At 55.0% G+C, this 22408-nt stretch overlaps 1 protein-coding gene and 1 long non-coding RNA gene across 3 annotated transcripts in view; both read right to left on the bottom strand.

Moving 5' to 3' along the window:
• LOC135287650 (uncharacterized) overlaps positions 1-22408 on the bottom strand; it is a 134613-nt gene that overhangs the window by 42665 nt on the left and 69540 nt on the right. The window lies entirely within an intron of this gene.
• On the bottom strand, positions 13898-17120 carry LOC135287543 (serine/threonine-protein kinase pim-1-like). Its single transcript, XM_064400835.1, has 8 exons — positions 17103-17120; positions 16761-16811; positions 16422-16555; positions 16189-16316; positions 15368-15544; positions 14981-15130; positions 14646-14762; positions 13898-14032 (listed from the first exon to the last, which is right to left on the bottom strand). Exons 1-6 carry the CDS (start codon positions 17118-17120, stop codon positions 15024-15026), a joined length of 615 nt encoding a protein of 204 aa, XP_064256905.1. The 3' UTR covers positions 13898-14032; positions 14646-14762; positions 14981-15023.

Here is a 22408-nt window from a genome sequence, read left to right as displayed (position 1 = left end):
CTCTTTGTCTTTTGTGCTGCATCTCATTTCCTCCCAGGCCATTTTCTTGTAGTCACTAAATCTCCAAAATTTCTGATTTTTTGGGGTTTTTTTCAGTTGCATTTCGTTTGATTGTATGTCTTTTCCAGAGCGTTTGTAAGCCTTTCTTTCCTGAGCCACAAGATTTCGTTTCCCAGCCCAAAAGAAATTCCCTTTCCTTTCGGGCCGGGAAAGGAAATCTTGCGATTTCAATGGGGACCAATTGGGCTATCCGTGGTCCATGTCCCTGCACTTGACGGCATCCCAGGACTTCTGAAGGTTTTTTGATCGTCCTCCTCCTACTCCTCCTTCTCCTCCGCCTCCTCCTCATCCTCCTCCTCGTCCTCCTCGTCATCCTCCTCCTCCTCGTCCTCCTCATCATCGTCCTCATCCTCATCCTTCTCGTCCTCCTCCCTTTCCTTGTACTCGTCCTCCTCCTCGTACTCGTTGTCCTCCTTCTCCTCAGCCTGGTCCTCCTCCAACTATTCCGTCCTCCTTATCCTCCTCCTCCTTTTCCTACTCCTACTCGTCCTCCTCCTTCTAGTCACCCTCCTCCTCCTCCTTATCCTCCACATTCTACTCCTCCTCGTCCCATTCCTCCCTCATCCTCATCCTCATCCTCATCCTCATCCTCATCCTCATCCTCATCCTCATCCCTGTCCGTCTTCTGATCTTCATCCTCCTCCTCGACCTCGTCCTCCTCTTCCTCCTTGTCCTCCTCGTCCTTGTCATTTTCCTAACACTTCCTCCTCGTCCACACCCTGGTGGTACTCCTCATATTCCTCCTTCTTGTCCTCATCCTCCTCCTCCTCCTCGTCTTCCTCCTCGTTCTCCTCCTCGTCCTCCGCCTCATTCTTGTCCTCCTCCTCCTCATCTTCATTGTCCTTGGCCTCCTCCTCATCCTCTTCCTCCTCCTCCTCATCCTCCTCCTCCTCCTCCTCGTCCTCCTCCGCCTCCTCATCCTCCTGGTCCTCCTCATCCTTCTCCTCGTCCTCCTCCTCTTCCTCCTCCTTGTCCTCCTCGTCCCCCGTTTCATCCTTGTCCTCCTCCTCCTGCTCATGTTCATCATCCTTGGCCTCCTCCTCATCCTCAACCACCTCATTCTGCTCGCCATCCTCCTTGTCTTCCAACTCCTCCTCATCCTCTTTGTCCTCTCATTCTCATCCCCATCTCCGCCTCCTCATCCTCCTCCTCCTTCTCGTCCCCCTCTTCCTCGTCCTTCTCCTTTGCCTCCTTGTCCTCCTCCTCGTCCTCCTCATCATCCTCCTTGTCCTCCTCATCCTCCTCCTCGTCCTCCTCCACTTCCTCCTCCTCTTCCTCCGCCTCATCCTCGTCCTCCTCCTCCTCCTCCTCCTTGTCCTCCTCATCCTCCGCCTCATCCTTGTCCTCCTCCTCCTCCTCATGTTCATCGTCCTTGGCCTCCTCCTCATCCTCGACCACCTCATTCTGCTCGCCATCCTCCTTTCTTCCAACTCCTCCTCATCCTCTTTGTCCTCTCATTCTCATCCCCATCTCCGCCTCCTCGTCCTCCTCCTTGTCCTCCTCCTCCTTCTCGTCCTCCTCCTCCTTCTCCTCCTCCTCCTCCTCCTTCTCCTTGTCCTCCTCCTCCTCCTCCTTCTCCTCCTCCTCCTCCTCCTCCTCCTCGTCCTCGACCTCCTCCTCCTCCTCCTCCTCCTCCTCATCCTACTCCTCGTCCTCCTCCTCTTACTCCTCCTTTTCATCCTCCTCGTCCTCCTTGTCCTCTTTCTCCTCCTCGTCCTCATCATCTTTATCTACTTCGTCCTCTTCCTCCACCTCCTCCTCTTCCTCCCCCTCGTCCTCCTCCTCATCCTCATTCTCCTCCTCCTCGTCCTCCTCCTCCTTATCCTCCTCCTTGTCCTCCTCCTCCTCTGCCTCCTTGTCTTCCTGCTTATCCTCCTCCTTCTCCTCCTCGTCTTCGTCCTCCTCCTCGTCCTCATCCTACTCGTCCTCGTCCTCGTCCTCCTCCTCCTCATCCTCCTCATCCTCCTCATCCTCCTCCTCCTCCTCCTCGTCCTCGTCCTCCTTGTCCTCCTCTCCTCGTCCTCCTCGTTGTCCTTCTTCTCGTCCTCCTCCTCCTCCTTCTCCTTGTCCTCCTTGTCCTTCTCCACCTCCTCCTCCTCCTCCTCCTCCTCCTCCTCCTCCTCCTCCTCCTCCTCCTCCTCCTCCTCCTCCTCCTCCTCCTCCTCTTCCTTGTCCTCCTCCTCCTTGTCCTTCTCCACCTCCTCCTCCTCCTCCTCCTCCTCCTCCTCCTCCTCCTCCTCCTCCTCCTCCTCCTCCTCCTCCTCCTCCTCCTCCTTCTTGTCTTCCCACTCCTGGTCATCCTCTTTGTTCTCTCATTCTCATCCCCATCTCCTCCTCTTTGTCTTCCTCCTCGTCCATTTCCTCGCCTTCCGCCACATCATCCTCCTCCACCTCCTCTTTTTCTCCTCATCCTCCTCCCCTTTGTCCTCCTGCTTGTCTTCCTCTATTTCCTCCTCGTCTTCTTCCTCCTCCACGTCCTTGTCCTAGTCCTTTTCATCCTGATCCTCTTCCTCCTCCTCTTCCTCCTTGTCCTCTCATTCTCATCCTCCTCATCCTCCTCCTAGTCCTCATCCTCGTCCTTATCCTTGTCTTCCTCTTCCTCCTCCTCTCCTCCTCCTCATCTTCCTCCTTGTCCTCCTCCTGCTCTCTCTCCTTCCTCCTCCTCCTTCTTCTCCTCCTCATCCTCCTCATCCACCTCCTCCTTTCCCTCATCCTCATCCTCATCCTCCTCCACCAATCTTCATCCTCCTCATCCTCCTCCTTCTCCTTATCCTCCTGGTCTTTGTCCACCTCCTCCTCATTTTCATCCTCCTCCTCATCTTCATCCTCGTACTCCTCCCTGTCCTGTTCGTCCTCCTCATACTCATCCTCGTCCTCATCCTCCTTTTCCTCCTTTTCCTACTCCGCCTCCTACTCCTCATCCTCTACTCATCTTGATTATCCTCCTCCTAGTCCCTGTTCTCTTCCTCGTCCTCATCCTCATAGTCCTCTTCCTCCCTGCCCTCCTCATCGTCCTCATCCTCCTCCTCCTCATCCTCGTCATCTTCCTCCTCATCGTCCTGCTTGCCCTCATCCTGGTCTTCCTCTTCATCCTCGTCCTCCTCCTCTTCTTCCTCCTTGTCCGCATCCTCCTCCTCCTCCTCATCTTTGTCCTCCTCCTCGTCCTCCCAGTCCTCACCATCCTCCTCATCCTCCTCGTCCTTCTCCTTCTCCTACTTGTCCTCGTCCTCCTCCTGCTCATCTTTATCCTCCTCATCATCCTCCTCCTCGTCTTCCTCCTTATCCCCCTCCTCCTCCACATCCTCCTCCTTGTCCTCCTCCTCCACTTCGACCTCCTCCTCATTGTTTTCCTCATCATTCTCCTCATCCTCGTCCTCCTCCTCCTCGTTGGCCTCCCCCTCCTCATCCTTGTCCTCCTCCTCATCCTCCTCCTTGTCCTTGTGCTAGTCCTCCTCATCCTCCTCATACTCCTCGTCCTCATCCTCATCCTCATCTTCATCCTCATCCTCATCCTTGCCCTCCTTTTCCTCCTCCTCTTCCTCATCTTACTTGTCCTTCTCCTCCTCATCTTCCTCCTCCGCTTCCTTTTCCTCCTCCTCCTCCTCCACCACCTCATCCTTCTCGTCCTACTCATTCGCCTCCTCATCCTCATCCTCGTGCTCCTCCTCATCCACCTCCTTGTCATCCTCCTCATCCTCCACCTCGTCCTTCTCTTCATCCTTGTCTTCCTCAACCTCATCTTCATCCTCATCCTTGTCCTCCTCCTTCTCCACATTCTCCTCCTTCCCTGCATGCTCCACCTTTTCCTTCTCCTCGTCCTTGTCTTCCTCGTCGTCACCTTCCTCCTCCTCCTCGACTTCCTCCTCTTTCTCCTTTTCCTCCTCATTTTCCTCCTCCGCCTCATCCTCATCCTCCTCCTCCTCCTCCTCCTCCTCCTCCTCCTCCTCCTCCTCCTCCTCCTCCTCCTCCTCCTCCTCCTCCTCTTCCTCCTCCTCCTCCTCCTCAAGATTCTCTTTGTTGTGGTCCTTGTCCTTTTCGTCTGCCTACTCGTCCTCCTCCTCCACATCCTCCTCCGTCATCTCCTCCTCATCCTTCTCCTCCTCCTCATCGTCCTCCTTCCTCTGCTCGTACTTCTCTTCCTCATCATCCTCCTCCTCCTCCTCATCCTCATCCTTCTCCACATCCTCCTCCTCCTACTAATCCTCTTTCTCATCCTCCTCCTCATTCTCCACCTCATCCTTGACCTCCCCCACCTCCTCATCCTTCTCCTCTTAGTCCTCCTCCTCCTTGTCCTCCTCATCCTCCTCTTTATCCTCCTCCTCTTTCTCATTCTTCTCGTCCTCATCCTCGTCCTCCTCCCCCTCTTTTTCTTCCCCATCTTCCTCCTCATCCTCATCATTGCCCTCCAAGTCCTCCTCCTTCTTGTCCTCCTCTTTGTCCGCATCCTCATCCTCCTTATCCTCTTCCTTCTGCTCGTCCTCTTCCGCCTCATCTTCCTCCTTGCCCTCCTCTTCCTCCTCCTCATCTTTGTCCTTATCTTTTTCCTCATCACTGTCCTCCTCCTTCTCCTCCTCCTTGTCGTCCTCTTCCTCCTTGTCCTCGTGCTCCTGCTCTTCCTCCTTTTCGTCCTCGTCCTCCTCTTCCTCCTCCTCCTCATACTCCACCTCATCCTTCTCGTTGTCCTCCTCTTTGTCCTCGTCCTCCTCCTCCTCGTCCTCATGCTCCTTCTCATCCTCCTCCTCATCCTCATGCTCCACTTCATCCTCATCCTTGTTCTCCTCCTGCCCGTCATCCTCCTCTTCCTCCTCCTCGTTTTCTTCCTCCTCATCCACCTCCTCCTCATCCTTGTTTTCCACCTCCTCCCCCTCCTCCCACTCTTCATCCTCATCCTCCTTCTCATCCTCCTTTTACTTCTTGTCCGCTTCCTCCTCTCATCCTCCTTTTACTTCTTCTCCTCCTCATCCTCCTCATCCTCCTCATCCTCCTCTTTCTTGTCCTGCTCCTCCTCCTCATCTTCCTCCTCAGCTTCATCATTCTGCTCATCCTCCTTTTCCTCATCCTCCTCCTCATCCTCCTTTTCCTCCTCATCCTAGTCATCATCTTTCTACTCATCATTGTGCCCCTCCCCCTCCTCATCATCATCCTCATTCTCCACCTTGTCCTCCTCCTCCTCCTCCTCCTCCTCCTCCTCCTCCTCAGCTTCATCTTCATCCTCATCCTCCTCCTTGTATTGCTCCTCCTCCTCTTCATCAGTCTCCTCCTCTTCATCCTCCTTCTTGTCCTCCTGCTCATCCTCTTTTTCCTCATCCTCCTCCTTGTACTCCTCATCCTTGTCCTCCTCCTTGTCCTTCTCCTCCTCCTCCTCCTCATCCTCGTCCTCCTGGAACCAAAGGTCCATTGTGATTCTGCAGCACCAAGGAGACCCCTGTGACACTGCAAGGCCTCATGGGAGCAAGGGACCATTGTAACACTCTGGAGCCCCATGGAAACAAGAAGCCAGTGTGACACATCTGGGCCTCATGGAACCAAGGATCCAATAGATCAGCACCATTGTGACACTGTGGGGCCCCATGAATCCAAGGTAACAGGGAACAGGTCTGCTTGGCTTGGCCTGACTGGTCTAACTGCCCTTGGCATGTCGAAGGTCTCTTCTCATGTAGCCCTGTAACCCTGGGGCTCTGGGCTTTCCTTCAAATGGAAAAGAACTGCCCTTCTCATTCAAGCATCCATAGCTAAAATGGGATTCCCTTTCCAAAATTCCCAATATTCAGGGTATGCAGCCAGACCAAAGCTGCCATATGAGCAGCTTTGCTCATATGAGTCTGGCTGACCTTGTCTTCCTGACACCTGCTCTCATCTGCCTTCAAACACTGGGGCTCTGGGCCTTCCCTCTATGGAAAATAACCGTCCCTTCTGCACAGGCACCCATGGCCAAAATTGGTACTTTTCCTCCAAAGGTCCCTATATGCAAGGGTTTCTCCCAGTCAAAAGCTGCCAGGACAGACAGGTCTGACTGGTCTTGGCCTCTGGTGGTTGCCTCTATTCTGCCCTGAAACACTGGGGCTCTGTGGTTTCCTTCCTGTGGAAAAGAACCATCCTTCTCCAGGCACCCATGGCTGAAATTTGGATTCCACCTCAAAAAGTCCTGTATCCAAAGATTGCTCCTACACAAAGCTGCCATTACAGAAAGGTTTGGCTGGCCTTGGCCTCCTGATGTCTAGCTCTCACCTGCCTTCCAAACACAGGGGCTCTGTGCTTTCACTTCTATGGAAAAGAACTGGCCTTGTCCTCCAGGAACAAAGGGCTGAAACTGGGATTTCACATTCAAAATTTTGAATATCCATGGGTTGTTCCCAGACCAACCGGCAGGACGGACAGGTCTGTCTGGCTTTGGCCTCTGGGGGCTGCAGCTCATCAGCCCCTGAAACATCTGAGCTCTGTAGTTTCCTTCCTGTGGAGACCACAGTGACACTGTGAGGCCTCGTGGGACCATGGAGACCACTGTGACACTTTGGGGCCTGGCAAAATGCAGAGCCCATTGTGACACTGTGGGGGCTCTGTGGAACCAATGAGCCATTGTGACCCTGCGAGGTGTCATGGAAGCAAGGGGACATGGAACAGATCTGCCTGGCTTGGCCTCCCAGGGCCCACCTGACATGTCAGGCTGATCTTGGAATGTTAAGGGCTGCCCTGGAGAACAGGTGCTCCATGCTTTCCTTCCTATGGAATAACTCATCCAACTTTCCAGGTGCCCATGGCTGAAATTGATACTCCCCCTAAAAAGCTCCCTATATACACCTCTGTGCTCTGGTCACTGTCCTGCTGCGTGTCCGTGCTGTGGCCACAGGCAGGGACAGGCCATGGGCACTGCTGGGACACAGCTGGGCTCCAGCACAGCAGCTCCACCAGCAAAAGGGCATCTCCTGAGCGCAGGGCAGGAAGGCTTTGCTCTCCTCCAAAGGCACTTTCAGGAAGAGGCCCAAGGAACAGTTTCTGAAGAGGATCTGTGTGGGATGAGATCAGGGTCCCACTGTGGCCTTCGGGGTACTCAGTCTGGCTCAGGTTTTGCTTGTGGTGGCCAGTGCCCATCAGATGCTGAATGGTCTGTGCTGAAGCTTCCTGGGGCTCTGCAGCTTGTGCCAGGGCTGATGGCAGGGGAAGGTTTGTCTGGAGGGCCTTGGGAGCTGCCAGGAGAACACAGGGGACCTGCAGGGACAGGGTGTGCCAGGGACCAGCAGGGAGTGGAGCTCACTGGGCACAGGCCTGGCCAGGCTGGGGTCACCCCGAGATCAAGGACTGAATGTCTGCTGTGAGCCAGGAGAGCTCTGCAGCCCAGGGACACAGCAGGCCCAGGGAAAGGAGTCTGGGCACTGCCTGCTCTGAGCCTCAGGGAACTCCCCCAGGAGGATCCAGGGCAGCCCCAAGCCCCTCTGGCAGCCCTGGCACAAGGCAGGCACCTCTGAGCCCCTTCCATGGCCCCGCAGAGCCTGTGTGGGAGGGGGTGAGTGCAGGGAGCACCATCAGCTGCCTCTGTGTGCCAGGCTGAGCAGCAGAGCCCAGCAGAGGCAGCCCAGGGCCCCGGGCAGCACAGCCCCCGTGCTCTGCAGAGCAGCAGCCCCAGCTCGGGGCTCTGGGCAGCAGGGCAGGGGCTGCAGCAATGGCTGCTGGGGCCAGCACAGACGTGTTCCCCTGGCAAAGGCTCTGGGGGCAGCTGGCATGGGCCAGGAGCAGAGCAGGAGCCCGTGGGTGGGCAGAGGAGCCCTGGCAAGAGGCTGCCCTGTCCCTGGGCCAGCAGGAGCTGCCTGAGGAGCCCCGGGGCCAACTCTGCTGCTGGGCTGGGCAGCGGGGCTGGCCGTGGGGCTGCAGGAGCTGCCTGAGCTGAGCATCTGCTGAGCATTCCAGACCCAGAGTGGCTGTCCCTGACCTCCAGTGCCTGCAGTTCCTGCTGCAGGGCCAGACAGGGCTAGGCTGGGGAAGGGAGAGGAAAACAGTGGGCCCTGCAGTGTCAGAATGATCTCCATGGTTCCATGAGGCCCAAAGTGTCACTCTGGTCCCCTTGGTCACAGGAGGCCTGCAGTGTCACAAGGCACCTTTGGTTCTGTGGGCCCGCAGTGTCTGTTTTGCTGGTGGGCAGGGTCAGAACCAAAGACACAGACACCAAGTTCAGGAATTGTGTGATTTATTGTAATGCGAACTGCAAAGAATCACAAAAGGAGCAGCTCAGCAATGCAACCAATCATCAGCACCAAAGATTGCAGCAGTGATTAAGAAAGATCCAGCATCATTTACCCTCAGACTTTACCATCCCCCAGATCCACACAGCAGCAGGGGAAGCTGTCACAGCCAAGGACTGCAGAGCCATTCCTGGACACTGGGAATTACTGCAGGTGCCTCCAGCCACAGGTGAGGCTCCAGCCTCGCTGTGAGAGGGCCCAGCTGTGACAGTGCTGAATGAACAAACTGACAGCACTTCTAGTGCGGCAACATCTGGTTTCATCCTCCTCTTGGGTCCCTCCCAAAGTTTGGCCAGGGCTCAAGGAGGAACCAAGGGAGTTGACTTTGATCCTTCAGCCCCAAACAAGGGCAGATGTCAGATTTCATGGCCTTGTCCGGCTTCTAAATACAGAAAGGTCAATACATGTTTCACTAAGGAGTGGCTACATCTATCACAGTGCTAATGACCATGCATATTTCATCAGTGAGCAGATAGAAAGATAACCTTTGGTTGGAAGGTTCATCCAGAGGCCACGTTTGGCTCAGGGCCTGCTGCTCAGGCCTCACTCAGGGCTGTTGTCCAGGCCTTGGCACTTCAGGGACATGGTTTAGTGCTGGGCTTGGCACTGCTGGGTGAACAGCTGGACTGGATGAGCTCAGAGGTCTTTTCCAACAGAAAGGATGCTGTGATTCCATTATTATATCCACTGCATTCAGCTAGGTCTATTTGAGCAGCATTACTTTGCTCCAAAAGTTCCCTCTTGTTCAGCTCCTGCGGCCTATGGTGGCAGCTCCTTCAGCTCCTGGTGCTAAGCTGCTCATGCTGAACGAGACAACTCGAAGAGATGAATACAGTCCATGAAATTCCTTCTGGGACACAGAGAGGGGAGGGTGTGGAAACAGGAGCATTGTTTACTGTGGCCTCCTCTCTGCCCTTCATGCCTTTCAGTGCTTTGAACCAGCCAAGAGCTTTCTCCAAGAGTGCAGTGAAGCAGCTGTTCCTGTCCCAGGTCTGGCTCTCTCCAGTCTCTGACCTTGCCTAGTTTTGTCCCTCTTGCTGTGCCCTCTGTTCCCCCAGGGCTCAGTGGCCGCTGCCCAGGACTGTGGGACTGGCACAGATCCAGTGGTCGAGACCCTCCTTTCTCTGCCCTTGGAGCTGCCTGGGTACAGCAGCCTTTTCCATATGGAATCTCCCCATGGACAGGGAGTCCCCAGCTCCATTCCTTGCACAATCTCTAGGAGCCCAGGGCTGCCATCTCAAGTCCCTGCTGGCACTGGGGGCTCCCAGGTGCCTCAGGCTGCTGTGACACTGCTGCACACAGGAGGGAAGAGTGGCAGGGGCTGTGCTGAAATGTCGCTATAGGACACAAGACGACACGACGCAGAGACGCTGTTGCTCTCAAGGCAGGAAAGAGGGCAAGTTTATTTTTTTACTCCAACATTTATAATTTCCAAATATGACAGTGAATTGGAGGGTGAAAGTGCCACCTCTCCAAGGACAAACAGTCCATCAAGTTTCTCCTCCTTCATAAAAGAATGCAAAACAGTAAGTTGTTTACAGAAAGTGTGTGAGAAAGTTTGGTACAAGAATGCAAACATCAGAACACTTAGAAAATCTTAAAAAGTCAAGGCGACATTGAAAGTCAGCTCCATGTGCTGCTGCTGCTGCTGCTGTGGGGTCATTTGTCCAGCCGTGCCCCAGAGTCAGGGATCAGATCCAGGCCCTGCTGCTGCTCCCTCGGGATCAGCCCCAGTTTGGGTGTTGCTGTCAGGGTCAGCAGGAGTGGTGGCTGGAGCAGCAGGTGCTGACAGTGCCCCAGGCCCCGGGGCTGGAGGGGTCCCTGGGCTGGGCTGGGAGGGAGCTGCCCCTTGTTCTCCCTCTGCCCCAAGCCAAGCTGGGCCAGGCACAAGTGGGGCAGCACAGCCACCAGGGAGCCTGCGAGTCTCTTCCAGCCCTGGCTGCTCAGAGTTTGGGCCTTGGAGCCTCAGGTGGGCAAAGGCAGCTGCTCTTGGTCCCTCTGGGTGTGTTCGTGTTCAGCAGTGCTGCTCCATCAGTCTGTGCCCAGCAATGGGGAAAAGCCTCAGCCCTGCATGGCCAGGAGCTGCCGGGCTCTGCCTGAGCAGCTCAGCCAGTGGGAAGGGAGCTGCTCCACACGGGAACCAGGAGCAAAGGGCTGCAGCACCTCGTGCTGGGGCAGAGCCCGAATTCTGAGAGGGAATAACAGAGTTATTCATGTGCATTGGTGTGTCAGCACTGCAGGTGCTGTGCCTGCAAACACAGGGTTCAAGATGTGCAAAAGAATTCTGCAGCTCTTGAGTGGATCAGGATGTCAGCAGTGCTGAACTCCAGCACAGTCCAAATGAAACACTTCACACCTCTGCTCATATCTGCTAGATTTTTTTCTTCAGGGTATCCAGAGAAAAGTAAACAGAGGAGGAGCCTACCTTTTAATTGTTTATCAGAAATGTTTCTCAATTTGCTGTACATTCCTTTTGTAGGACGAGTTCTCTGTTAAAAACACTGGACAAAAAAGAAAAGAAAAAAATATGAAAGATAAAACCTAAAAAACAAATGTGTAGTGAAAATCTTCAGTAACTTTGGATCAAGAGGTAACTGATCTTTTTAAGAAGAGAAATCAGTTACTCTGTAAATGTTCTGATGGCATGGATTCATCTTACTGACCTCAGCATCCCTTTTTAAAAATATTCAGGGTTTTGTTTGCAATATTATGTTATTTTAAATTGTGATTGAATCAATAGGAAATTGAAAGATCTATTATGCATTTATGCATTACTGTGTCTTGAGTGTAAAAATACTGCAGTTTGAAATTTGGATTTAAAGTGTTGCAAATGAAAGTTATAAATCCCAATGGATTGTGTGACAGCAGCTTTTCCTAGAGGATGTACAGCACTGCAAGCACTTCATCAGTGGGGTTGGGGGTACTTGGACATTTGTCCTGTGCCACTCTGAGAATATCATAGAATGGAACCTCACCTGCCACCAGCCCAGGTCACCCTCTGCCACCAAAGCTCCTTGGACCTTGTGTCCCCCAGGCAGGCACAAAGTGTTTGTGCTGCTCCCCCTTTTGCACAAACCCACAGAGAGCTGGGATTTTTCCAAGTCTTGTGTCTGCATTGGGCCAAATTCCTAGAGAAGCAGCAGCCCATCCCGATGAATATGGTGAGTTATATGGATGGTTGTGAGCTCCACTTCCTGCCTAGAAATCCTGAAACTACTTCTGAATTGTGCTCCTTCAGCTCTGGGACACCTTCTCCCACAGAGCTGGGGAAAAAATCCCCTGGTCTCTGGCTAAAGGGTGAGTTATGCCAAAGTTAGAGCTCTGTGCGAAGTCTCTATCCATTCCTATCCTATTAATATACCAATATGTGGGGGTGTGCATGGATGTGTCTTGTACACAAAGGAAGGAGTGTGCAAGCAACGTGACTGACACTTTCACTGTCCGTGTTCATCCCATACCCATGGGTACAGAGACGTTATGGAAACCCAGGCACACACAGAGCCTTCTGTCCCTGGATACAGAGACATCCAAGAGCCCCTGGCACACACAGAGCCTTCTGTCCATGGATACAGAGACATCCAAGAGCCCCTGGCACACACAGAGCCTTCTGTCCATGGATACAGAGACACCCAAGAGCCCCTGGCACACACAGACCCTTCTGTCCATGGATACAGAGACATCCAAGAGCCCCTGGCACACACAGACCCTTCTGTCCCTGGGTACAGAGACATCCAAGAGCCCCTGGCACACACAGACCCTTCTGTCCCTGGATACAGAGACATCCAAGAGCCCCTGGCACACACAGACCCTTCTGTCCCTGGATACAGAGACATCCAAGAGCCCCTGGCACACACAGACCCTTCTGTCCCTGGATACAGAGACATCCAAGAGCCCCTGGCACACACAGAGCCTTCTGTCCATGGATACAGAGACATCCAAGAGCCCCTGGCACACACAGACCCTTCTGTCCATGGATACATAGACACCCAAGAGCCCCTGGCACACACAGACCCTTCTGTCCATGGATACAGAGACATCCAAGAGCCCCTGGCACACACAGAGCCTTCTGTCCATGGATACAGAGACATCCAAGAGCCCCTGGCACACACAGACCCTTCTGTCCATGGATACAGAGACATCAAAGAGCCCCTGGCACACACAGACCCTTCTGCCTCTGGAGGATGGAGCGTGGCGGGTGGGGGCGGTTGGTGGGCAGCGAGTCCCGGACAGCAGGCCAGACCTGGCTCCAGCCCTGCCAGGCCCTGCCAAGGCTCAGTACCAGCTCCTCTGGAATGGGAAAGCCCTTCAGCATTGTCCCTGCCCAGAGGAGCAGTGCTGGCCTGGCAGCACAGGTTGTTTTCCCCTCAGGCTGCAGGAGATGAGAACACAACGCTTGCCAGCACTGAGTGCGAGGCACAGCTCCGGGTGCTCCCCATGAACCTCAGCTCTGGGAGCACTGTCTGCCCCAAGCTCCAGGGGCTGCAGTGGGAGCCCGGCTGGGCTCTGCCCTGGGGCCATCCTGCAGGGACAGCTGGAAACAGGGAGCATTCAGCTGCCACAAACAGCCAAGCCAGGGCTGCAAGGCAGCTGCTCCAGCCTGGACTGCACTGCTGTGTGCTGTGCTCTGGGACTGGGGCTCCCCATACAGGGGACTGGACTGGTGTGCCAGAGGAGACAGAGAAGCTTTAGCCTGAGGTGGCTGCGTGGGCTGGGAAGAGTGGGGAGGCTCAAGGGCATTCACAGAGCTCATCTTGCTGCAAGGATGAAGAAAAGGGAGTGGGAACTCAGCAGTGAGGAGAGCTGAGGGCTGGAGAGTGGCTCTGAATGACACTAAAATCCCACTGCACCTCTGAGACATTGCTGCTCCTCAGCCAGTGACAGCATGAGTCCCTAAACCTGGGGTTCGGCCTTTCTTGTGGTCAGGGGCAACAAGGAAGGCCAGCAAGTGATGGAGACTGCGATGGGCTGGGAATTCACTGGGGGGAAAGAAGGGAGCAGTTGAGAAGTAAAAGGCAGGTGGGGGAGATAACTGTTCAGGGAAGGGCTGAGCTACATCTTGAGCACGGTGAAAAATGTCATTTGGAGTCATCCCAGATTGATTTGATTTCAGAAGGTATTGAAAAATTTTAATTTTTGGGAGGTGTCATGTTTTCCCTTGGAGATGTCCACGCTGCAAACTTGAGCTGCGTTGTCAAAATGCTCAAGCAAGTCTGTGCTGCAGGTGACACCATTTCTTCTTTGGCTGATTCCAGCCCGGTGCTGAGCTCCAGCAGAGCCCTGGCAGAGCCCAGAGCAGCCTCAGCATCCGCAGAGCCCGGCTGCAAGGAGAGAAACCAGAAACTGCCCGTCAGCTGAAGGCTCCTGTCCCCTTGTCCCAGCTGCCCGTGGTGCCCAGGCCGTGCTGTCTGTGCTCAGAGCTGTGCCCAGAGCTGCCCATCAGTGCTGCCTTTGGGAGCAGGGCAGGAGGGCAGGACATGTGCCCAGCCTGCAGCCAGCCATGGCACATCCACCTGCTCAGCAGCTGCCCAGAGCAGGATGCTCCTGTGCTCGCTGCCATCTCCCAAAAGCTCTGATCCCACCCTGCCAAGCAGACGGGGACCCACCTCACGCCATCCACGGCTGGAAGAAAAGCTGGTCCCAAACAATGTCCTCAGCCTGCTCCAAGGGCACGGCCCATCCACGCCACAGCTGCTCCCAAGCACTTCCCAATGCAGACTGGACCACCTAGAATGCTTCCTCTAGAAAAAAAACAAACAAATTGTTGAAAAGAGGTTAGAGACAAAAAGGGAAAAGAAGAAGAAAGGTCAAAACTCTTAGCTCTGTCAGGGCCTTGAGGAAGGCCCAACCCCTACATGCTAGGGAAAAATCCAGCCATGGGTGAGGGAGGTCCACACTTTCTCTCTTTCCCTCTGCACTGCCCCCCAAAATAACCATGATCCCAAAGCAAACAAGGGCAGTGGAGCAGCCCAAGCCCTTCCTTGCCTGCACAGCAAAGCAGCCCCTGCACAGATTTGGGAGTCCCACCCCTGCTCCCACCACGGGGGTTTGTTTGTGTTGGGCTGGCTGCCCCAGCCCCAGCCCAGGGCACGGTGGGTGCTGGGGCCTGTTGGCAGGGCCAGGAGCCCACTCCCATTTTGTACCCACCCCAGCCCATCCCACCAGCCCTGCCAAAAGCAGCTGGGCAGCCAACTGAAGGATCAGTTGCATCTGCCCCAGCCAAGGGGGAACCTTTGCTTCCCAGCCAGGCTGGGCAATGCCCAAACCTGGGAGCATTTCCCCACGTGTGGACTCATCTGCAAACTCCCTGTGGAGTTTGGCTTTGAAGAAGGTGCCACAATAATAGTGCATCACCTTCAACTGCTGGTGGCCAGGTTGAGGAAGAGGTTGTCATCCTTGATGTCATCCTCGCTGTCTCCTGCAGCAGCAGCCCCACCCGGTACAGCTTCTCTGGGAGCTCCTTCTCCTTCCCTGGGGTGAGACCAGGCTGTTAGGGCTCTGCCCAGGGCCCCAGCTGTCAGGGAACCAGGACAAGCAAAACCTGCTTGGATGGCGACCACCAGGGCTGGGCAGAGCAGCTCAGCTCCAGCACAAGGGCTGCGTGTTCCCATCCCATGACCCTGGTGCAGTGACACGGGCTGGGTTCCTTTGCTTCTCATTGCCAAGGCATGTGTGCAGCTGTAACTTACCAGGGCCCTGCATCACAGTGCGACTGTGGCTCTCTCCCTTCTTCTATGGCAGATGAATATCCTGCATCCAAGGATGACAGAACACCTCTTCTAATGAGGGTCTGTCCAAGAAGTGCATGGATAAACACCACCCGATCAGATTTTGGCACTCTGGGGAGAGAAACCAGAAACCGCTGGTAAGCTGGAGAAGGCTCCTGTCTGCTTTGCCCCACTGTTCCCTGCCCAGGCCATGCTGGATGAGCTCAGAGCTGGGCCAGAACTTTCTTGATTTTGGGGGAGAGCAGGACATGTGCCACCTCCTCAGCAGCTGCCAGAGCGGGATGCTCCCGAGCCCGCTGCTGTCTCCCAACACTGGCATTGCACCCATGCCCAGAGAAGAGGATTCACCTGGAGAGAGCCGTTGTGGCAGCGAGAGCTGGCCCCAGCTGAAGTTCCAGCCCCTCCTGAAAGGCATCTTCCCACAGACCATCTGGTGCAGCAGGACGCCCAGGGACCAGATGGTAGCTGGCTCGCCATGGTACCAGCCAAAGCGGGTCCATTCCGGGGGGCTGTATGATGGTGTTCCTGTGGAATACAGATGGAGTTCATCAGGGGGATGCTGCTGCTCCCAGAGCCTGGCCCCAGCATCCCTGGGCGTGCAGGAGCTGCAGCAGTGGCACACAGGGTGACCACTGCCCTCTCACCAGCATCTGGGACTGGTGTACAAACTTTGGGTTGGAAAAGGAGCCACTGGTGTGGGAAGAGGACAGCGGAAGCCCTGGCTAGGCCTGACCATGACACGCAAAGGAAATACCACTGCGTGCTGGGGAAAAACCATGCCCTCATTCTCCCTGCCTGCATTGCCCCAAACATATTATGAAGCCAAGACAAACAGGGCGAGTGGAGCAGTCCAAGCCCTTCCTCTTGCCTGCACACCAAACCCGGGGCACAGGTTCTGACCTCCCTCTCTGCTACCCCCACCCACAGCTGTTTTTGTCAGGCTGGCTGCACCAGCCCAGCCCCAGTCCTGGGCAGAGTGGTGGGCAAATCCTGCCAGCAGGGCTGGAAGATGGCTCCCCACCCAGCCCTGCTCTAAAGCAACTCAGCTGCAGATTCAGTCCCCTGAGTGGCAGCAAAAGGGAGAATCCCCGCTGCCACAGCCAGCTTGGGCTGTGAGATCTTGGGCCATGAGATGCCAGGAGCGGGAGCACAGCCCTGTGTAGGCTCACCTGCAAAGTGAGTGTAGGCTGTGTCTTGCAGGTAGGTGCCACAGCCAAAGTCGATGAGCTTTGCCTGCCCGGTGGCCAGGTCAACCAGGATGTTCTCTGGTTTGATGTCTCTGTGCAGGACCCCGCAGCTGGTGCAGTGCCGCACGGCCTCCAGCACCTGGCGGAACAGCTGCCGCGCCACCTCCTCGCGCAGGAACCCCCGTGCCCGAATGAAATGCAGGAGGTCCTGAGACTGCTCTGGCCGCTCCAGCACCATCAGAATGTCGCTGGGGAGCTCAAGCCATTCCAGCAGCTGGATGACACCGGGGAAGCCTGTGGACACCTTGTCCTGCAGCACAACCTCCAGGGGAGCGCTGGTGCCGTCGGGCTGCGGGAGGAGCACGATGCCGTCAGTGGGGGCCGATGCCGGGCCAGGGCTGGGCAACCCCTCAGCCAGCCCGGGATGCTCTGCGCCCTGCGCTGGCCCCACGCCCGCTCCCCCTCGGGATGTCCTGGCGGCTTCCACCATGCCAGGGCTCGGCTCATCCCCGCCCAGCACGGCCCGGCTTCTCCCGCTGTCCCGGCTCACTCACCAGCTCGCTCCAGTGCCGGATGCGGTTCCGTGGCACCCTTTTGATGGCCACCTGCAAGCCAAGGGGAGCAGCGGGCTCAGCTCAACGCCGCCCTGCCCAGCCCCATCCTCCTCCTCCTCCTCCTCCTGCGCCCCCTCCTCCTCCGCCCGCCGCCGGCCCCGCCGCTCACCGGGGCGCCGTCCGAGAGCCGCGTCGCCGAGCAGACGCTGCCGAATCCGCCGCGCCCCAGCAGGGAACCCAGGCGGTACCGCTCCTGCAGGGCCTCCTGCGCCTTCCCTGCGGGCGGGACGCGGCTGTCAGCGCTCGGCCCGGGGCCAGCAACGGCCCCCGAGCGCCCCTCACCCGCCCCGGCCCGGCCATCCCGCGGCGTTCGGTTTTCGGAACGCGACACGGGAGGCTCGGGGCCGGCGGCTGCGCTGCCGAGCGGCGGAGCTCGGGCCGGGCAAGCCGCAGCGGAGGCGGCGGGAGAGGCAACGCCGCCTGTGTCCTCCGCGGGCCCCGGGAGGAGCCGGGGCCGGGGCCGGGGCCGGGGCCGGGGGCGGGCTCGGGGCCGGGACTGGACCCTGCGTCGGGGCCGGGGCCGGGCTCGGGCCAGGCGGAGCCAAAAGCCGGCGATGCCGCCCCAGCCCCAGGCATTGACGCCCGCCCAGCAGCGCCAGCGCCAGCGCCAGCACGGCCAGAGCCGGGCTGAGGCCAGGCGGCGGCGGGACGGCCGGGGGCGGGCACGGGGCAGCCCCGCCCGGGGCCGGGGGCGGGCCGGGGGCATGGCCCGGCCCGGCACGGGGAGAGGGAGGCGGGGAGAGGAGAGGAGAGGGACGCCGGGAAAAGGAGAGCGGGGGAGGAGAGGGACAGCGGGAGAGGGAGAGGAGAAGAGAATCTAAAGTTTTGTCTGTTGCTGCTGCTGCCGCCGCCGCTGCCGCTGCCGCTGCTGCTGCCGCTGCTGCAACTGAAGCTCCGGGGCCGTTTGTCCCCGTGTCCGTTTGTCCCCGTGTCCCTTTGTCCGTTGCCCGCTCGCCCCCGCCCCGAGCCCCACGTTCCCCGAGGGCAGCCCCTGAGCCTCTGCAAACACGGGAACTTTGCCGAGTTCAGCCAAGAGCCAGAGTCTGGACTCCTGCACAGTGGCTCAGGAATCCCCTCAGTCCCTGCTGTGCATTGTCCCTGCTGAGGGTCAAGCACTCTCAGAGCGCATTCCCTGAATGCAGAATTTGTAGCTGACCCAAGCACTGCACTTACCTCTCCAGCATTGATTTCCAAGAAAAATAGGGGAATCCAAACTGTGTGTAGGTCATGGTATCTTAAAATGTCTAAAACTTGCCAACTCATGGATCTTAGAAGTGAGATCTGTTTGGAATTAATGGGATGGACAACTAGTGCAAGATGGAAAGGGGGATCATAAAAATAAATAGAGAAAAACGTCTTGAATTGTTTCAATTTTCCTTTAATTTCTTAAAAGCTCTTTCAGTTTTTCCAGAATCTTCTCCTCAGTCCTGTTTGCTTTTTCCAAGAACCTTTCCTGGAGAACGAGGTGCAGCTTCTGTCACAAGGTGTGCCACCAACTGCAGCTTTCCACACTGTGGGTGCAGCACAACACTTGCAGCAAAGCAGGAGAAATATTTGAAGAATTTGACAGCTTGTTCTTTTCTTTTCCTTGTGGGCTGGGCAGTTGTGCCATTGGTAAGGTTTTCATTGTTACTGTTCTACCCTAAGAAAACATGACAGGCTACCAAGAACTCTTAGGGAATGCAAGCCTGACTGAATGCAGAGAAACAAACTCTGGAGCCTGCAGCCAGAAGTGGAGAGCTGTGTGATAATCATTCCAACACCCCCAAGGACATCTTGAAAATGATCTCGAAGATGAAAATGGGCTGACAGGGAGTTTGTTTCTGTCTTCAGTCCAGATTCTTCTACATCTGAAAACAATTCCACAGTCTCCATCTAAATCAAGAGTACAATCAGTTCATGAAAAGCACCAGAACAAAGTGTACCTCTCAGGAGATGACTGAAAGAATCTGAAAAGGGAAAATGCAGAAGAAATGCATTTCTCATCACTGCAGTACTTGCCTACCTGAAACCCTCCTCCATTTCCTCTGCATGCCTGGATCTGTTGGTGTCAGTTCTGTATTGGGTGGTGCCTCCAGCCCTGAATCCCCTCATCTACAGCCTGAGGAACCAGGAGCTCAAGGCTGCAGTGAGGAGACTGATGACTGGACATCTTAGGAAGCATTAAACGGATTGCCAATTTCGGCAAATCACTTGTAATAAAAGTCATCTCCTATAGCTCTTTTGGTTTGGTTCTTCTATTTCCCTGTCATTTTCCTTTTTAAATATTCTTCCTAAAGCTAGATGATTCATTCTGCCATCTCTGACTTTGTTTCTCTCCACCTTCCCTGTGGCCACAGACTGTGACAATGAGGGGCTGCAGTCTCAAAGGTTTTAAAGGAACTAAAGGATCTCCCAGCAAAGTTTTCTGCAGAGATCCCTCTATTCTTGCCTTCCCCGGAGCTGCAGCAGCAATGTCTGTGTGCAGAGCTGGGGGCAGATCAGTGCTGGCACAGCAGCTGTGCCCAGCAGCAGCAGCAGCACTTGGTGTTGCCAGTGCTGCTGCCGTGGCCCTGCCCCGCTGCCCTGGTGGCCCTGGTGTTGCTGCAGGGCCTGAGTGCTCTCGGGGCCGGGCACAGCCCTGGGGGTGGCAGTACCGGGGCTGCAGCAGGGACAGGCCATGAGCACTGCTGGGGCAGCGCTGACGCCTCAGGCCAGGGCCAGGGGGCTGCAGGCTCCTTGCCCAGGCTCTCTCAAGAACACGGCCAGCCCAATGCTCAGCACAGAAAAGCCCCAGGGTGAGCAGCCCCAGGCTGGCCGTGGGCAGGCTGGGGGCAAACAGCATGGCTGGGGCTCTGCAAGGGCCCTGGGGGAGATGGGAAGGAGCAGCAGAGCAGGGGCTGATCCATCCCCAGTGCGCTGCACAGCCCAGGGCAGCGTCCCAGAGCGTCCTCATGGAGCTGCCAACAACATCCCCCTCTGCAGCCCTGGCCTCTCCCCCAGCTCACACAGGTGCCCCATCCTTGCAGGCACAGCCACGGCAGCACTGGCTCAGGAGCCCCTGTTTGCATTGCACACAGCAGGCGGGAGCACCCCCATGCTGCTGCTGTGGGGACATCAACCTGAGGGAGCACAAATGCCATCAGCCCCTGGGGCCAGCAAGGGCTGGGGGACACCAGGGAAACCACTCTGCTTTGTCCTGGCCTCTGCAGTCAGCCAGAAAGTTTGTTCCCATTAGCTGGGAGATTCCTGTCCCACTGCAGACGCTGTTGCTCAAAGCCAGGGCTGCCTGGCAGCCACCCCTGAACTGCCCTGAGCATTTCCTTGGCTTCACCTTTCCTTTTTTTTTCCCCTTTTTTTGTATAAATTTCTTCCTATTTCCCACCCCTGTTCCCTCCCCTGCAAAAAGCCCATCCCTGTTTGCCCTTTCCTCTCTGACCCCACTCCCCATTGCAGTTCCTGACTTGGCACCATGGAAACGTCCCTTGGGCAGCAGGATCATCCTCCAAGTGCTGCAGGAATTGCCTGCAGGCTTCTGCAGTGCCTGGTGCTGCTCCCTTGCCAGAGGCACCCCAGGCCAGGGGGGCACATCTGGGCTGCTGTGTCTGCCTGTGGGGCTCCCTGTTCTGGGCAATGAGGAGGAGCTGCAGAGGCTCTGCAGGACTGACAGGATGGGCTTTGGGGCTGGCAGGAGAAGCTGAGGGACGTGGGCTGCTGGAGCTCCTGAAGAGGAGGCCCAGGGCTCATCCTGCAACTGCTCCAAGGGTGGTTTCAGAGAATCCCAGAATCAGAAAGGTTGGAAAAGACCTTGGAGATCATCAAGTCCAACCTGTTCCATTGACACCACCTTGTCTCCCCTGAGCCTCCTCTTCTCCAGGATAAACCACCCCAGCTCCCTCAGCCGCTCCTCATAGGACTTGTGCTCTAGACCCCTCACCAGCCTTGTGGCCCTTCTCTGGACCCCCTCCAGCCTGTAGGAGCCTGAATGAAAGATGCAGGACTCCAGGCGGCTCTTCCAAAATGCAGTTTATTACATGCAAGACGTTAGAGCAGTCCAGGGTCATGGGCGACAGAGCCTGTGCCTTCAGCTGTCAGCCGCAGCTCAGGCAGGCCTGGAGACCCTTAGTTTAGGTTACAAATGCATTATATACTTTTCTTTGCTGCGCATCTTAATACAGTAGAACCAATCTATACCTTAACTTTTATCTATAGCCTATCATAACTATTACAATTACCATATTCATGTTACTATTCTCCAATCACTAAACGTTAGTACATTACAGTTTAAGCTAGAAGTTGTTTTTCAGTTTTCTTGCAGTGGAAAATTCTGAGACCTTTTTTCTACTTGCAACATTTGCTGACTTGTTTGCTTGTGCTATCTTTCTGCTTGGTAAAATCATCTTCTTGTTTGAAGTGGGTTTATCCTTTGTTCTAAGTCATAAAAACCCCCTTCTAACTAACATACCCTTTGTCTCCTTGGTTATCCAGTAAGACTGGCTCAGCAATTCTTTTCTTCTATATCAAAACTTGCTTCCATCTCTATTCCTTCCTCAGCTTCTACATTCAAAAATCTTTCTGCTAAGCATACATATCTGTGAGACTTTCTTGTCAAACTTTCATCCTTCCCAACAGGCTGCATTTTGAATAAATCAATTGCAGTGTTCTCCACATGGAATATATAACTTGTTTCATATTTCAGATTTCATTGCATACCATTAGCATATTCATGTCTTCTCTACAACTTCAATTATTTAAAGAAAATGGAATAATCAAAAATAGCTCCATCTTCAGGATAATGTTTGAAGGTGTAAACTAACTATTCAAAGAAGTAGATCTACTTCATTTCACAGAATTGAGGACTTTGGACACTACTCATGAGCAAATATCTTTGAATTTTTTTCCTATATTTTGTCTACCTGTGGTTCATTTTAGTTCTGTTTCGTAGCTGCCCTGTGTGCATTCAGCCTAAAACTCTAGTGCTTTTATAGGCAAGGCCAATAAATTTCTCCCAACCTGCTTGATGAGTTAAGAGCTGAGACCAACCTGAGGATTGAGAGATGAGGAGGAATGACTAAAATGGCAGGAATTAGCTTTTGTTGTGTCATTACTTTGTAACAATTGAACAAGGAAAAATTTTTTGATCCCTTTTTTCCTCAGTAAATTCCTCACTGGCTCCCAGGAGCCAAATTCAAAGTGTTAGAGTAGAGCACTGGGTGTAGAGCAGAACAGGTTTGTTTGTAAGTCATCTTCCTTTTGGCATCACAGCAGAAAAAACCCAAAAAACATCACCAAAATGGAAGAAGCACTTCTCTCACTCTGTCCAGTCTGGTATCTGCTTTTCTCACTGATAAGCTGGGGGTTTGTGAGGGCAGGTTTGAAGTTGGTTTAACACATTACTGTTTTGCTGCCGTTGTAGGCTATTTTAGGGTCTATTTTATTCAGATAACTTTTGCATTTCTGCTGGCTAACCTCACATAAGAAGTCCCTTGTGCAATTTTTTTTTCAAAATTTTCCCCGTTTCCCAGCTTGAGAAGCAGATTTACATCAACTGAAAAGAAGAAAATACAATTGAGTGATATTTCTTTTCAGTGTTTTTCTCAAGTTCTGAA

This window comes from Passer domesticus, chromosome 30, assembly GCF_036417665.1.
Source record: "Passer domesticus isolate bPasDom1 chromosome 30, bPasDom1.hap1, whole genome shotgun sequence".
Lineage (NCBI taxonomy): Eukaryota > Metazoa > Chordata > Aves > Passeriformes > Passeridae > Passer > Passer domesticus.
Note: the sequence above shows the minus strand (reverse complement) of the source record. Positions and strands in the feature narration are given on the sequence as shown.